The 16,625-nt window shown below is 34.8% G+C and overlaps 1 protein-coding gene across 2 annotated transcripts in view; it reads right to left on the bottom strand.

The window, feature by feature from the left end:
• Positions 1 to 16,625, bottom strand: part of Man1a1 (mannosidase alpha class 1A member 1) — a 167,857-nt gene that overhangs the window by 10,032 nt on the left and 141,200 nt on the right. For both annotated transcript variants that reach the window (XM_071613068.1, XM_027953031.2), the window contains exons 9-11: positions 8,957 to 9,072; positions 1,854 to 2,073; positions 917 to 1,089 (exon numbers count right to left, since the gene is read on the bottom strand). In XM_071613068.1, coding sequence (XP_071469169.1) covers positions 917 to 1,089; positions 1,854 to 2,073; positions 8,957 to 9,072 — 509 coding nt within the window. The remainder of the gene's footprint in view (positions 1 to 916; positions 1,090 to 1,853; positions 2,074 to 8,956; positions 9,073 to 16,625) is intronic.

The raw sequence follows: 16,625 nt of genomic DNA, 5'->3' as shown, positions 1-16,625 counted from the left end.
TCTAACAAAGAGCATTAGAGAATGAGACTGTAATTAAAGCAGTTGCTTGTTCTCATTCCCCGAATTTCCTCCCACTTCTTTGAGAATAATAGCTTTTAAAATTAGACATTGTTTGATGCATATCCTGGAGGGCACCTCCTCTGGCCTCTAGCACAGAAAATGTCCAATAGGTTAGTTTAGAAAGAAAATACACCATATTTAGCAGGAAAAGACCCAGGAGATGACAGACAATTAAAATGACACACAAGAACACATGACAAGTTTACAAGATACTCAGAGAAATCTGCGAATAGTAAAGGAATACACTTTGACAAAGTAATTTTTCTGTTTTGAGACAGGGTCTCACAAATTGCCCAGCTGGCCTCAAACTTGCCATCCTCTTGCCTCAGCCTTCCCAAATAGTTGGGAATCATAGGCACATACTACCATGCCTGGCCAAAGTATTTCTTCTGTAAATTCTTTCTAAAAGTTAATCGAAGTAGCTAATTTACTCTGAAGTAAAAGTGTATACTATCATTTAAAGCCCCAAGACCAACTCAAAAAAACATGTATCTGTGCAATTTCTTAAAACAGACAAAACAGGGGTGAATATCCCCAACTTGCCAGCAACCTTTTCTGGAAATAAGTGACCATTTTTTTTTTTTCTGTAGTCATGGGAACGTAATGTTACATATCTTCGTCACTACCCAGTCTAACAGTAGTATCCTTATATCACTGTTTTATAAAGCAAAACTGAAGCCAAAGGGAGGGAGGGACTTAACTAGAAATATCCAGTACTAAATGAAAAAAAACAAAACAAAACAAAAAACTGTTGAAAGCTTTACACAGAAAAGTTGAGTTGACACATTTATAGGTACTGGTGAACATTTTTCATTGAGACACTGATCTGTAAGAAATATGCAAATTAAAGCCTCACCTCTACAGCTTCCCACGCCCATTTCCTGTACTTCGGATCATGAGTCAGTCGCCACATATACATGTAAGTCTCAATCACTTCTGGTCGTAAAATGTAGTATTTTTCATTTTGCCTTGTAGCAATGGCTTCGACACCGCCATCAAATCTGAAAGCTTCTGGTCCCAGTTTCATAACTAAAGGACATGCAACAGGTTAACAAGGATAATTGTTTGTACAGTGCTTTGTGTCTATAACTTCAAAAGGACTAGAAAATACTTAACAACATTCAAGACAGAATGCCAAAACAATCATTTTTTTGGATTAGTTATAAACATTATATAATGCACAATATTCAATATACTTCCAAATTTAGTCATCTAAAAGAATCAACTTCATAAAATAGTAACAATTTTGTATTTTTTTTTCATTTGACCCCCATTTACTGAGTATCCATTAGGTGAGCACAAGGCACCATAATACACCTTACGAGTTAGCTGGAAACTCACTGGCTAAGAAATCTGTCATTTTTGTCACAAAAGACCAGTTATTTAATCTTTATGCTTCAAGCTCATGTTTTATAAAAAGAAAGCCAGCCATATTCATAGTCTATTTTATGGGAAAGATATGTGGAAAGTGTTAATACTGCTTTATAAAATGGTTTCTTTTTGTACTGGGTCAGAGACCCTTACTCAATGCTATTGAGCTAAAGCAAGGGTCAGTAAGTTAGGCTGGCTTAGTCTTTAGGCCTTGATTTTTGTTACTTGGCAAACTAATGGTATATGCTTTTAAGTATAAAAGCAGTGCCTTTTAGAGTAAACATATAAAGATATTAATTGTGGTCATCTGTCTCACCAGGCCCAGTGGATATTCTTTTGATGACCACAATGACAAAGTTCCTTACCAATTGAACTCAAGGAATGGGGGAATGGATTATAAATGAAGAATAACATGTACTCACAGGTGCGGTTATAAGATTCATGACAGGTACGTGCAATTTCAGCCCCGAGTTCAAGGTAGTGTTGGGCCAGGGCTTCAGGTGCTCCATCTGCCCCAAGCGCAAACATGCCTCCAGCAAAGCAGGTGAGGTGACCCATCTTGTGTTCCAGGAGGCCCCCTTTCCACTCAGCGATGTAAGTCAGTCCCCCGCTAGACTTGCGGATTAAGTGAGTCTCAATGGCCTGAAAGTAATACTTGTTTTAACATTGTATAATGTCTTCTCAAATTTATACTAAATTCTATAGTATTATTATACTATAATTAAAAAATGACATATAGTTTGAGTTTGGTGTTACAAATCCAATTTAACCATAAATGTTACGTCATTGCTTTTGGTGTGCTTCTTCTAGCTAATGCCCTTTTTAGTTTGATTAGTTAGAATGTATATGGTTGGGCCAATGATGTCAATTTTGTTTCGTTCTGTGACCAAATATATACTATGTTATCCTCAAAACCCAAAATCCATCCCCTTCTCAAAGACAGGCCACTGGTGTGGTAGAGACAGTTGGCATTTTTATGTTCACAAATGGTGAAACACCTCAAAATCCAGGTCTTACTAGAGATGATGAATAAAGCATACTTTTAATAGGATCTAGGCTGATGCCATTACTCTTTCTTTCCTTCCTTCAACCTGGAAAGGTAGCAAAATAGAGATACAAAGAGAGGCTATTCTAGAGTTAGATTAACTGGCTTCAAATTCTCGCTCGGACACCTCTTCTGAACTCTGTGGGTAATCTGCTCATTATAACTCTAAATCTTAGTGTTCTTATTCATATAACGGGAATAATACTATCTACTGAGAGGAGTCTGAAATATTGTATTTATAAAGCAGTCAGTTTGAAATTGGCATTTGGTAAAGGTCATTTGTCATCATTTATATCTCCAATGTGGTAACTGTTGAGTCAAGTTCTTTCCTAATCATTCTACTGAAAAGCACATTAGTGTATAATAAGTAGATAATTTTAAAAAAGAATAAAGATCTTTAAATATGAGAGAAATGCTAACATTTATAAAAATGACTTATAGGGAGGAGGAGAGACCAAAGGAAGGTACTGAAGAATGAGATTGATCAAATTGTTATATGTATGTACAAATATGGAATAATGAATCCTACTATTACCCAAAATTATAATACACCAATTAGAAATGAATTAGAAAGGGGCTGAGGTTGTGGCTCAGTGGTAGAGTGCTTGCCTAGCATGTGTGAGGCACTGGGTTTGATTCTCAGCACCACATAAAAATTAATAAATAAATAAAGGTCCATCAACAACTAAAAATTTTAAAAAAAGTGAATTAGAAAATATATTTTACTTCTGCTCAAGGACTGATGACATTTTTTAAAACTAGATGAAGAAAAAAAGAAAATAGAAATAAATCTAGACAGAGAAATATAATAATCCTTATATTTTAGAAAGCAAAAATAAAGTATTTGGTTTATATTAGTTTCCATTTTCTCTAATAGAAAGTGTTCCCTCCATTATATCACAGAGGGAATCAGGCCATGATTGTGTCTATACTTATCACTACTATCAAAAAAGAAGGATTTTATTCCTTGGTATTTATTGTTAAGAATTAAAGTCATCGTGCCCCAGGGATACATGCATACTCATGTTTATAGTAGAACAATTCACAATATCCAAACTATGTAACCAACCTGGGTGTCCTTCAATGGATGAATAAAAAAAATGTGGTATACATACCCAATGACATTTTATTCCACCATTAAAAAATACCCACAAAATTATGCCACTTGCAGGAAAATGAATGGAACTAGAGACCATTATGTAAAGTGAAATAAGTAAAACTCAGAAGGTCAAGAGATATGTTTTCTTTTTCTTTTTTTTTAAGAGAGAGAGAGAGAATTTTAATATTTATTTTTTAGTTTTCGGCGGACACAACATCTTTGTATGTGGTGCTGAAGATTGAACCCGGGCCGCACACATGCCAGGCGAGCGCGCTACCGCTTGAGCCACATCCCCAACCCCATGTTTTCTCTTATATACAGAAAGTAGAGAGGAAAAAGGAAAAGAGAGGTGGGGAATAAAATATGAAAATGAAAAAGAGATCAATGGAGGAAAAGGACCAAGGGGTGGAAGAAGGGGAAAGAGGTGGGAAGCTCTGGGGAGTGATACTGGCCAAATTATACTATTATATTGTGTGCATGTATGAATATGTAACAACAAATCCCATCATTATGTACAACTATCATCAATAAAAATATGGAAAAAATAAAAAAATTAAAACATAAAATAAAATGAAAGGAGGTTTAACACAAACACAAAGAAGGATTTTCAGGAAGCATACTTGGGAATAGTAGATAGAGAAGAATGAATTAAAATGAATACACAAGTAGATAAAACCTTTCTACCTTTATTAGAAATAAACAAATGAAACCAAGATGGTTACAAAATAAATGAACATGCTACTGTGCTCATTAACTGTGGTTAAGCTAATTTTATTGATGATTTAGTTATTACATTAATATTTCATTCTTATTTAATGCAACTGAACATCTTAGCTATTTACACTTTTCATAACGCAAATTGCAATAAAGTCCTTCAAGCAGATACTTGTTCATCACCCAAGAAATTATTCTTTCTACATGGCAAGAGTAATAGCTTTTGCGCATAGATTAGAGAAACATTATTACCATGTTATGGATCCTAAATAAAGTGCCATATTAGTTTTGGCAGGATTCTGACCAACTAGGCCACTCCCTAAAATAAACTATAATGAAGTTCCAAGATCTTCAAAGCAATGGTTTTGTGTGGAAATTGGAAAATGTAAGTAAGTATAAAGAATGAAAAATAGTTGGGACTGGGGTTGTGGCTTAGCGGTAGAGCACTTGCCTTGCACTGGGTTTGATGGCGTTGGAGAAGATAATGCTAAGTGAAGTTAGCCAATCCCCCCAAAATGCCGAATGTTTTCTCTCATATAAGGAGGCTGACTCATAGTGGGGTAAGAGGGGGAGCATGGGAGGAATAGATGAATTCTAGATGGGGCAGAGGGGTGGGAGGAAAAAGGAGTGGGCAGGGGATTAGCAAGGATGTTGGAATGTGATAGACATCATTATCCAAAGTACATGTAAGAAGACACGAATTGGTGTCAACATATTTTATATACAACCAGAGATATGAAAAATTGCGCTGTATAAGTATAATAAGAATTGTAATGCATTCCACTGTCATTTATTTTTAAAAAATCAACAAAAAATAAATAAATTGGAAAGAACAATTAATAAATAATAAATAAATAGATGAACAAAATAAAGGTGTTATATCCATCTATAACTAGAAAAATATTTTAAAAAAGAATGAAAAATAGTCTTTAGTGACTCTAATAAATTTTTATATTAAGACTATAGAGAATTGATTAGAAAGGAACTACCTATTCTGTGGTTTAATCCTTCCATGTTTGAAAAACATCTGTCCAAGTATCATTCACTATTGTAGATTCTTAAGAGTAGCCTCTCAACAGGGCCAGAACAACCTGCTGAAATCTCAAAAGTATTTTGTTGTTAAACCAACGAAAGAAAACATATCCCTCTGGGATTAAATGATTTCCAGAATCCACTGGAAGCTAAAACTAAGTAACCATATCTTCAGTAACTCAACTATCCTGAATGATAATGGAAGGCATCCTCCCCTTGATAGTGATGATTTTTTTTTTTTTAAAGACAGGGTCTTCCTATGTTCCCTAGGCTGGCCTTGAACTCCTGGACTCAAGAGATCCTCGTGGCTCATATTCCCAAGTAGTTGGGACTATAGATGTATGATGATCTTTTAAAGTACAATTTAGCAGAAAGAAATTTTGTCATATATGACATTAGTACTTCTCAAAATCAGAAGTTTAGTTGTTCTACCTTTTCTCCCTAAGTTGAAAATATGAAATGGGTTGAAAATGTTTTTGCTATTAAGACAAACAGGAAACACTTTGACTTCATGTATTCTTAATGAATTTTCCTGGTAATGATTTGTCTAAACAGAATATACTAAAGTTGCATGGGTAGAGTTCCAGAAACTGAAAGGAAATATTACAAAGAATATTTTAAAGCCGTCGTTCTTGGAATATTGAGATCTTAAGATTCTAATTTTAAGAGGGCCACCTTAATATTAGAATAATTAAAATGTCTGCCAGTATGGTAATTAGAAGATGACATAGTAGAAATTATAATACATTAAGAATTCCCTAGACAAAAACCTGAAATCCTATAAGAAGGAGGAAAAATAAACTTCTTAGGAAGGAGTTTTCTAGTGTTACCAAATGAGGGTAAGACCACATGGGCAATGGGCAATATCCCAATTTTTTTTTTTTTGTTACAAGACAATCATTTCTTTATTTTTATTTATTTCCACAAAATATAAAAAGTATTTACAGCATGATTTGTGTTGTACAAAGAAGAGATACCTCAAACGAGCATACTGTTTAAAAATACATATATAATGAGTATTTACATTGTTCATTATATTCTCTTAACCATCTCGAAACAGAATATTTCAGCAATGATTTCCTTTTTGGGGAATTCAATTTTGAAAGTACCCAAAGGTAGTACTGTATATCTAAAAAGCTTTTCCTGGCTGTGCAACAAAGAGAGACAAAACAAGAAAGAGAGAAAAAGAAATGGGGGGGGGGAGGGAGGGATGGAGGGACAGGAGAGGGAAGGAGGGAGGCAGGTAAGTTTGACAAAAAGTTGTTAAGACCAAACTTCCCAGCCCAGCTGATTGAGAAAATAAATCTTAGCGGGAGCAATGGGAGGAATAGATGAACTCTAGATAGGGCAGAGGGGTTGGAGGGGAAGGGAGGGGGCATGGGGTTATTAATGATGGTAGAATGTGATGATCATTATTATCCAAAGTACAGGTATGAAGACATGAATTTTGTGAATATACTGTGTATACAGCCAGAGATATGAAAAATTGTACTCTATATGTATAATAAGAATTGTAATGCATTCTGTTGTCATATATATATATATGAAAATAAATCTTTCTTGGATTCAAAATAAATAACTAAATTAATAAAAAATAAAAAAGCTTTTCCTAATAATCGAGAAGTCCTTTTTTTTAAGAAGCAAAATAATGTGTGCATTTATTTACAACCTCTCAAGACAGTTTATTAATAAGGATCCCATTGCTTGTAAGTGACAGAAACTCATGTAAATTAGTGGAGAGGAACAGAGAAATACATTGGCTCTTGAAATATATGACAATTGGAAAACCAAACTATGGGAAACACAATAACTCGAAGAACAAAGTTTTGCCATGAAAGTTTTTCCAGTTCGTTTTTTGTCTCTATTTCTCTCTGGCTCCTAATTTGTTTCTGATGTACATCATATGTCCTTAATAAAGGCTGGGCCAAATAAAGGCCAAAGTTCTAGCTAAGGTATTCATGATTCCTGTACATGGAGTAACTAACTGTATGTGCTTTGCTTAGTGAAGCTCCCAGTGATGTACCAATAGAATATTCAATCCATTTAATCAAAGTATTTATAAATATAAACTACATTTATGTTTAAACAATAAATCCACCTATGTCAAAATCATCCAAAACTCTTGTCAGAGAGACCAAATTTAGAACAGCAGCTATATTAGTGGCCATTTACTTTTTTTTCCTATGAATTAATACTATCGATTGAAAAAAAAGAACATTTCTAAGCAGTCAAGAAAAAGATCAATTTTCTGAGGATTTAGCCACAATTTAATAATACTATTGAGAAATCTTGATAACGATTAATATTTAAAGAATATATGTGAATTAACCATCCACAATTCCTAATCACAAAGGGACCCAATCCTGCTAAAAATTTGGTTTCTGAAAACTGGGGTACATGTACAAGTATTTTATATAAAATAATTCTTTTCTTGAATCTGTTACATTCTAACCTTAATTTTTCTCCCTGTGTTTCGTTGGTAGTGTTTCTTAGTTTACTTTTTACTAGCTACCTCCTATAGACTATACTAAGTAATTTCTAATTTATCTTAGTAACTTATTGCCTATAAATAAACCCTTAAATATAGTATGGGGATTCTTATTCACAAATAAATCCACAGTGGTAAAATAAAAAGGGGCAAATGTTAACAAATTTTAGTTTGAATTTGGTTGTCACATAACCTCTCTGAGGCTCGACAACCTTATCTGTAAATTTGGGTGAATATTTAAAGTACTATGAGAAAGAAAACTATTCCTCCTCACTTCATTAAAAATACCTACATATCACACTGCTCAACACACAGTACACAGTTTAATACGTACTGGTTCCCTCTTACTCCTCCTGTATTATGATTTTTGAAGCTCTTAAGGAGCTTTCCTTAAATACAAGTTTGTTGAGATATAATTTTATGTCTAGATTTCTTTTCAGTACCATTTATCTCTGGAAACACGTTTACTTTGAGACTGTCTATAATCTTGGGCAATTTTAATTTAGACAATTTTCAGAGTATAAATTCAAGATTTTCTCCCATAATTTAATATATAGCTCAAGAAAGGGAACTCATATTCATGAAGAAAGAATACAGACTTGCTTTTCTTAATGAGGGGATATACTCTGAGCAAGGTGCAGTTAGGTGATTTCATTGTGTGAATATCATGGAGTGTACAAACTAAGCTATGATGTCATTAGGCAATATAATTTCCAGGGCTCACTGTCATATATACAGTCTGTCACTAACTGAAATGTTACATGATGCATGACTCTTTTTTAGACACATGGCTTGTGAGGTTTGAACCATGCTAAAATCCTACAACTGCTCTATTAGAACTAAGGACATGGGGGCTGGAGATATAGCTCAGTTGGTAGAGTGCTTGCCTAGCATGCACAAGGCCCTGGGTTTAACCCACCAAAACAAACAAACAACAACAACAACAAAACACCAAAAAAAATTAGAACTAAGAATATCACCTATGATAACTATTGTTACAATTATATTGGCAGACACTGCACTCTGCCTCACAGGAAATAATTTCGTAACCCACTCATGTAGTATTTCATTTTTTCATTAAAGCTTGATTAATATGCAAGTTATAAGTTAGAGCTGAGTGGCGAAGATGATTTAAATATCAGGTTACCTGAATAGCATCAAAATACATCTTCTTAGCTTCCAGATCTCTCTTGTCAGACATTAACCATGCCTTGAGCAAATATTCATAAAAGCTGTCTCCAAGTCCTCCAACTGACACATGATCTGAAAAAAGAAGGAAATGAATTTCAGAGTGACTCAGCTTTTAATTCAGATAATGCAGCGAAATCACATTAGCAACTAGGGTGCAAAATCCCGTGTCGACTGCAGCTTGTTACATTTGAATTTCAACAAATCTCTTATTTTCAGATATTCTGAAATAAGCAGATGGATTGTGAATTAATGTGATATGCTCTTAATAATTACCAGAGTAGTTTTGTAAACATGATGATAAAAGATATGTAATGATACCTAATTCTAACAATTTAGTTAAAAATATCAACTTAAAATGCTTCACAGTATGTATTTCAATAAATTTTTATTTGTTTTATTTCTGGATAATATAAAATTCTGTCAAACCTATGAATATTAGCAAATCTTAAGAAGTGACTAGTAAAACAAGACACTCCTTAGGCTCTTGCCTTTTATTATTATTATTATTATTATTTTATTTGATAAGTTTTCTAGTGCTATGAATCTGAAAGGTTAAAAACTGATGAGGTGGGGACAGTAAGAAAGAAGAGATGGCAGCAGAAGTGTTTCCTCCTAAAGCTTCATTCTTACAATCTACTTCCACTGCCATTTATTATGCCCAACACACTGGAAATACAACCAACTCCCTATAACTGTAGGCCCATATCTTGAGTTTTAAAGCAAGAAAACTGAGGCTTAGAGAAGCTAAATGAGACTACAACATTGATCAGTGCCATCTGACTCCACAACCCACACAGGGCCTCATGTTAGGATCTGCCTCCTCGACATCACAGAATATCAAAGACATATGTATGTTTTTCCCTATGGCTTGAATTAATATTTTTTATTTTTCAAGCATACTTGTTTATAAACCAAAAAAATGCAACCTATTTAAAACATCATTTCTAGAATTCAGAGAATTTGAGATAAACAAGATAGCCTTTTAAGTTTTATAACTCAGAACTTGTTTATCTATTTAAAAAATAAGATCCTCACTTGTTGACATAGTTATACAAAATAAACCATACATATATACATATACATAGAGGGGGGTAAGTATAGGGAGAGGAAAAGGGGGAGAGGGGGAGAGAGAGAGAGGGGGAAAGAGGGAGAGAGGGAGGGGGGCCAACTGTTCTGATGCCTTCCCAACAACTCCACTTGGAATTCTATATGGGCATCTAAAATCAAAGAGACTAGATACTGAATTCATTATCTTTTCCTCCTGAGCTTTATCTTCTGCCCAGGTCTCCATCCTCCCATCTATACCCTTAGAAATCTGGTAGTCAATGGGGCTAGGAGTCCAGTGGTCCAGTGCTTGATTAGCATGCGAGGACCTGGGTACTACAAAAAAGAAACCAAGTAGTCATTCTTTACTACTTCTCTCTTTTGTTTCTACACACAATGAATTCCCAAACTCTAAATTTTACTTCCCACCTATCTCTTGAATCCATTTACCTTCCTCTCTCCTCACCAGTACCTTCCTGGTTCAAGCCACCACTACTTCCTACCTCTGCCTCTGAAATGTGCAATTACTTTATTTCCTGCTTTCATTCTGGAAGTGTGTGCTATGTCTACTGAAATGTATTTAAATTCAATAGAAAATTCAGTTCCTCAGCCATGGTAGTGCTCAGTAGCTCTATGTAACTCTTACTACACTGGACAGGAAAGATATAGAACATTGCCACCAAGTGCAGGAGGCTCTACCAGCAGTACCACTCCAGTCTATTCCCCACACTAATGTGGCAGAAATCCTGACCAATTACTTGAAGCCCTTCAATTCTGTGTTTCTGAAGACCAAGAAGCCCCCTACAAGCTCTCACTCTTCTCTGTATTATCAGTCTTGTTCCACTTGCTCTCCATTCACTTGCTGTATGGCCCTTCCTCAAAAATATCAGGCTCCATCCCACTTCAGGGCTTCTGCCCAAAATGCATATACTTCATATCTAGGATACTTCCTCAGAGAAGTCTTCCCTGATGTCCCCACTAGGTTCTCTGTCACAAGTTTTGTGATAACACACATTTAACACACTTGTAATTTCACAATGTGGTAGAACTGTTTTCTGCCATTCCTACAAGATTATGACCCAAGAGAACAGAAACCAGGCCCATTATGTCTCCCAGTCCACACCCGCCCCTACAAAGTATCTTGCACTCAATAAACAACTGACAAGAAAACCAAAATTATTCTAAGCCAGCCTTAAATATTGACTTCTCATCAAGCTATGAGGGCCATATTGTTAAGTATTGAAATATGCAACTTCCTTATTGCAGAAAGTCCAGAATTACATTAATTAATCTTAATGGGAAAATGTGAGCCTGATTCTCAAAATAAGCAGTGTTTGAAGTGACCTTTACAGTTTCCTAAATAAATCACGGCAGAAACCTCTGACATTTACAAACTAAATAGACTACGTACTATCTCGTCAATAATAAGCCCTGTTGTCATAAACATGATTGTAGGAGACAAATGCAAGTGATGCGTGGTAAAGCAAATCACTGTCCGGTTACTGTCAAAATAACAAGGCCTAAATGAAGTAATGGGGAATGATGGCCATGATCCAGACGTGTCCTTCAGAGTTACAGCAGCAAGAGCTGAAAACCAGCAGCCAGAAGCAGCGTGGTAATTTTTTCCCTTGGGTTATGATTCTGTAATGGATGGAAGAAACAGGTTTGGGCACTGGGAGATTTTTAAAAAAGGAAAAAGGATTGCGTAATAATATATTTACTTTGATACTGGTAAATGCAAGTTAACTTTTAAAATGTTTTACCTATAAAAATTTCACATTTGTTAAAAAAATCAAAATAAAGGAACAAAAAGGTGAAACATGTCTTTCTGATAATTAACATGCCCCTCACTACACTTCCCCAGGGCCTGGATGACAGTTTGCATTAGCAAACTGTGTAAACATCTTTGTGGATGTAGGAGAGAAAGCACCTAATTTTTCAGAAGAAAAATACTGCCATTTTTTAGAGGAACATATATGGTATTTTTATTCTAACTGTATACTGTAGTCATGCGAATATTATGTTCTTCTCTGAAGGGGTAAGTTACGGTTTTCTTTGTGATGGGAACAGTTCCCTTTAAATAATTTCTAATATATAATTTTTCTAATATCTAGTATTTCTAATATAAAAAAGGGAGATAAAACAAAATAAAGAACAAAAGCAGTAAGACAAAGGAAGATTAATAGTCAATATCTCTACTTCTTAATTTGCTTGTAGATTTTAATCTGAATCTGAATTTTGATTTTGAAACCATTCCTCAACAATATTAATTATATACACACACATTTGTTATTTATATGTGAGATAATTGTTCTGTGTATAAACATGTAATCCCACACCCACCATCAATGGCCACAAAACCTGTTTATATTATCAGGGGCCAGGACAGGAAGATGCTTCTCAGCTACAACTGAGGACCCAGGGCGGGCAACTGTTAGAATAAAGAGAATCATTAGTAAAAGCAGAGGCAGAAAGATCAGATACAAAACACTTCAGTATTCACAAAATTCAATTAAGTAAACCTCCACTAGGTACAAGATACAGTGTGCCAGATTGACAAATATGAACAAGACGGGGTTGCCACCTTGCAAAGCTCTGGATCCCTGGGAAGAAGGGCATGTAGGTAAGTCATTGGAAAAAGGATTGTTACAGGTAAGTGTTCAAAGAGCCGGGTAGGAGAGAAAGAGATAGAGGAAGCTTCAAATTCCAAGCAGGGTGTTGAAGAAGAAGGCTTCTGGAAGGAATGGCAATCAAGCTGGGCCTCAGTAGAGGAAGAAGAGAGGCTGAAGGGCTAAAGACAGAGGACAAGATGTAGATATGGCCAAGCAGGCCTTGGTTAAAAAAGAAGAAAGTGTGTCTCTGTGGATGAAACACAGGATGGAGGATGGGGGAGGAGAAGGACATGAGACTCATCAATGCTGTTTGTTTTCCCATTAGGAAATTGGCCCATAAGCAATCCAAACATAAAGGACTCTTTGTATCAGGAAACTGGGCCAAATATATAGTATATGAGTGACCTGGAAGGTGAAGCCAGGATGTTCCAACACAACTGGCTCTTTCTGTCCCTCTTTATAGTGACTTCTATATCCTAAATTAAAGAGAGAAAATAGTAAATCAGGAAGACTATTCTTCAGCTTTTGAAATCTGCAATGAAGAGGACTCCAACAATGGTTACCCATTTAGAGAATCATAGCTGAACATCGTCTATCTCAGCAGTCCTAGTGGCCCTGAAATGTTTTAGTCTCAGCATTTTTTACACTGTTACAAATAAAGGGTACCCTGAAGAACTTGTTTATGCGAGTAATATCTATCAATATTTATCATACTGGCAAATCAAGATACATTAAAAGCATTTTTGTTGGTTGATTCATTAAAAATAACGATTATACATCCATTATGTAAACATAAATAGTTTTCATGCAAATGTGATATTTTACAAAACAACCACAAAAAAGTTAGTGGGAAGACTGGCATTGTTTTACATTTTTGCAAATTTTAATGTTTGCCTTCCTAGAGACAGGTGGGTTCTCACATCTGCTCTAATTTCAATCCATTGCTACATGTTGTTTGGCTAAGATATGTGCAGAAAAGTAAGCTGCAGAGCTTCATAGTTGGAAAAAGGAAGAATAGTATATATAAAATTGTTTTCAGATAATTGTGGATATTTTTCTTTGATAATATGATAGAATTTGACATGTGGTTTTTTTTTTTTTTTTTTTAGAAAGAGTGAGAGAGATTGAGAGATTGAGAGAGAGAGAGAGAGAGAGAGAGAGAGAGAGAGAGAATTTTTTAATATTTATTTTTTAGTTTTTTTTTTTTTGCAGACACAACATCTTTGTTTGTATGTGGTGCTGAGGATCCGAACCCGGGCCGCACGCATGCCAGGCAAGAGCGCTACCGCTTGAGCCATATCCCCAGCCCTGACATGTGGTTTTTAAAGGTTAAATTTTTAAAAAGTTTAGTTGTTCTGTAGCATCAGAAATTATACCGAAGAATTTCTGTACTGTGTTACATAAAAATCTATTAGTCTATTTTTCACTTTGAGTGGATCTTTCTCTCATGCATGGTTCTGTAATAGCATGCACTGGTCATCTGGAAAATACTGATTGGTTGAGTTATGCAGATCTTCCAAGTGTTGACACATTTCATTATACAATATGAAAAAAACATTTATTAATATTACCACTAATCATATAGGAACACTATTGGTATCAAGCACATGGGGGCATATACAAGTTTTCCAAAATTCTAATTTTTATTTTATCATCGTTGACACAAATATTGTCACTTTTTCTTGAAGTGACAGGTTCATTTTTGAGACCATGTCTACTAATTACCCAAGCCTGAATAACCAGTTTGTTTTTAGCCATTCTTTCAAGTAAAGGTGGTGATCCATGAAACAATAATCACAATGATCTCAAAGCAACTAACAATAATAATTGATAATCAACAATAACTTTTCAACTCAATCACATGTGTTGCAACTACTATTTTTCATTATATAGCACAATTGCTTTCTGTAGACATTCATTTCATCATACAGAACATTACCATGACATGGACTCAAGAGTTGACATTTACTAGAATCAATAATTAGTATACTGCTTCATTAAGAATATTCATAAAAACATACCTCAACCTTACAAAAGCTATAAATACTAAACACAAGGCCAACATAATTCTAAATGGAGAAAAATTGAAAGCATTCACTCTAAAACCTAGAACAAGAAAGGGATGCCCTCTTTCACCACTTCTATTCAACAAAGTCCTGAAAACTCTAGCCAGAGCAATTAGACAGAAGAAATGTAAGGGAAACAAACAGGAAAGAAAGAACTCAAAGTATCTCCATTTGCCAATTATATGATTCCATATTTAAAAACAATTTTTTAGTTGTCAATGGACCTTTATTTTATTTATTGATACATGGTGCTGAGAATCGAACCTAGTGCTCACACATGCTAGGTAAGCACTCTGCCACTGAGCCACAACCCCAGCCCTATATGATTCCATATTTAGAAGACCCAAAAAACTCCACTAGAAAACTTCTAAAACCTATAAATGAATTTAGCAAAGTAGCAGGATATAAAATTAACACCCATAAATCAATTTTGTTCCTATACATCAGTGATGAGTCAACCGAAAGAGAAATTAGGAAAACTATCCCATTTACAAATAGCCTCTGTGGGTATATACGTGACTGCATGACCAATGTAATTCTGCAACCTGTACACTCAGAAAAATGAGAAATTATATCCCATCTGATTCAAATGTATGATATGTCGAGATCATTGTACTGCCATGTGTAACTAATTAAAACAAATTAAAAAAAACACAAAAAAAAGCCTCAAAAATATTTGGGAATCAAGCTAATAAAAGAGGTAGAAGATCTCTATAATGAAAACTACAGAACTCTGAAGGAAGAAATTGATGAAGATCTTAGAAGATGGAAAAATCTTCCATGTTCTTGGATAGGAAGAATTAATATTATCAAAATGGCCATATTAACCAAAAGCATTAAACAGATGTAATGCAATTCCTATTAAGGTTCTGATGACATTCTTCATAGAAATAGAAAAAGCAATCATGAAATTCATTTGGAAAAATAAAAAACTCAGAATAGCCAAAGCAATCCTCAGTGAAAAAAGTAAAGCAGGAGGCATCACAATACCAGACTTTAAATTATACTACAGAGCTACAGTAATAAAACTGGCATGATATTGGCACCAAAACAAACATGAAGACCAATGGTACAAAATAGAAAACACATAAGCAAACCCACACAAACACAATTATATCATCATAAACATACATTGGAGAAAAGATAGCCTTTTCAACAAATGGTGCTAGGAAAACTGGAAATCCATATGTAACAAAATTGAATTAGACTCCTATCTGTTACCCTGCACAAAACTCAACTCAAAGTGGATCAAGCACCTAGGTATTAGATCACAGATCCTATACCTACTAGAAGAAAAAGTAGGCCCAACTCTCCCTCATGTAGGCTTAGGAAACAAATTCCTCAGCAAGACTTCTAAAGTGCAAGAAGTAAAAGAATCAATAAATGGGATGGTATCAAACTAAAAAGCTTCTTCACAGCAAAGGAAGAACATGAAGAGAGATCCTATAGAATGGGAGAAAATCTTTGCCACCTGCACCTCAGATAGAGCATTTATGTCCAGGATATATAAAGAACTCAGAAAACTTAACACCAGAAGAACCCCAAATAACTCAATGAATAAATGGCAAAGGAACTGAAGAGACACTTCACAGAAGAAGAAATATGACTGGTCAAAAAATATATGAAAAATGCTCAACATCTCTAGCAATTAGAGAAATGCAAATTAAAACTACACTGAGATGTCATCTCACTCCAATCAGAATGGCAATTATCAAAAATACAAGTAACAATTAATGTTGGCGAGGATATAGGAAAAAAGGTACATTGCTGGTAGAAGTACAAATTGGTGCAACCACTCCATACTGGAGATCAATATGGAGATTCCTTAGAAAACTTGGAATGGAACAACCATTTAACCCAGTTATCCCTCTCCTTCATATATACCCAGAGAACTTAAAACAGC

The sequence above is a fragment of the Marmota flaviventris genome, chromosome 6 (assembly GCF_047511675.1).
Source record: "Marmota flaviventris isolate mMarFla1 chromosome 6, mMarFla1.hap1, whole genome shotgun sequence".
In the NCBI taxonomy this organism is placed as follows: Eukaryota; Metazoa; Chordata; class Mammalia; order Rodentia; family Sciuridae; genus Marmota; species Marmota flaviventris.
Note: the sequence above shows the minus strand (reverse complement) of the source record. Positions and strands in the feature narration are given on the sequence as shown.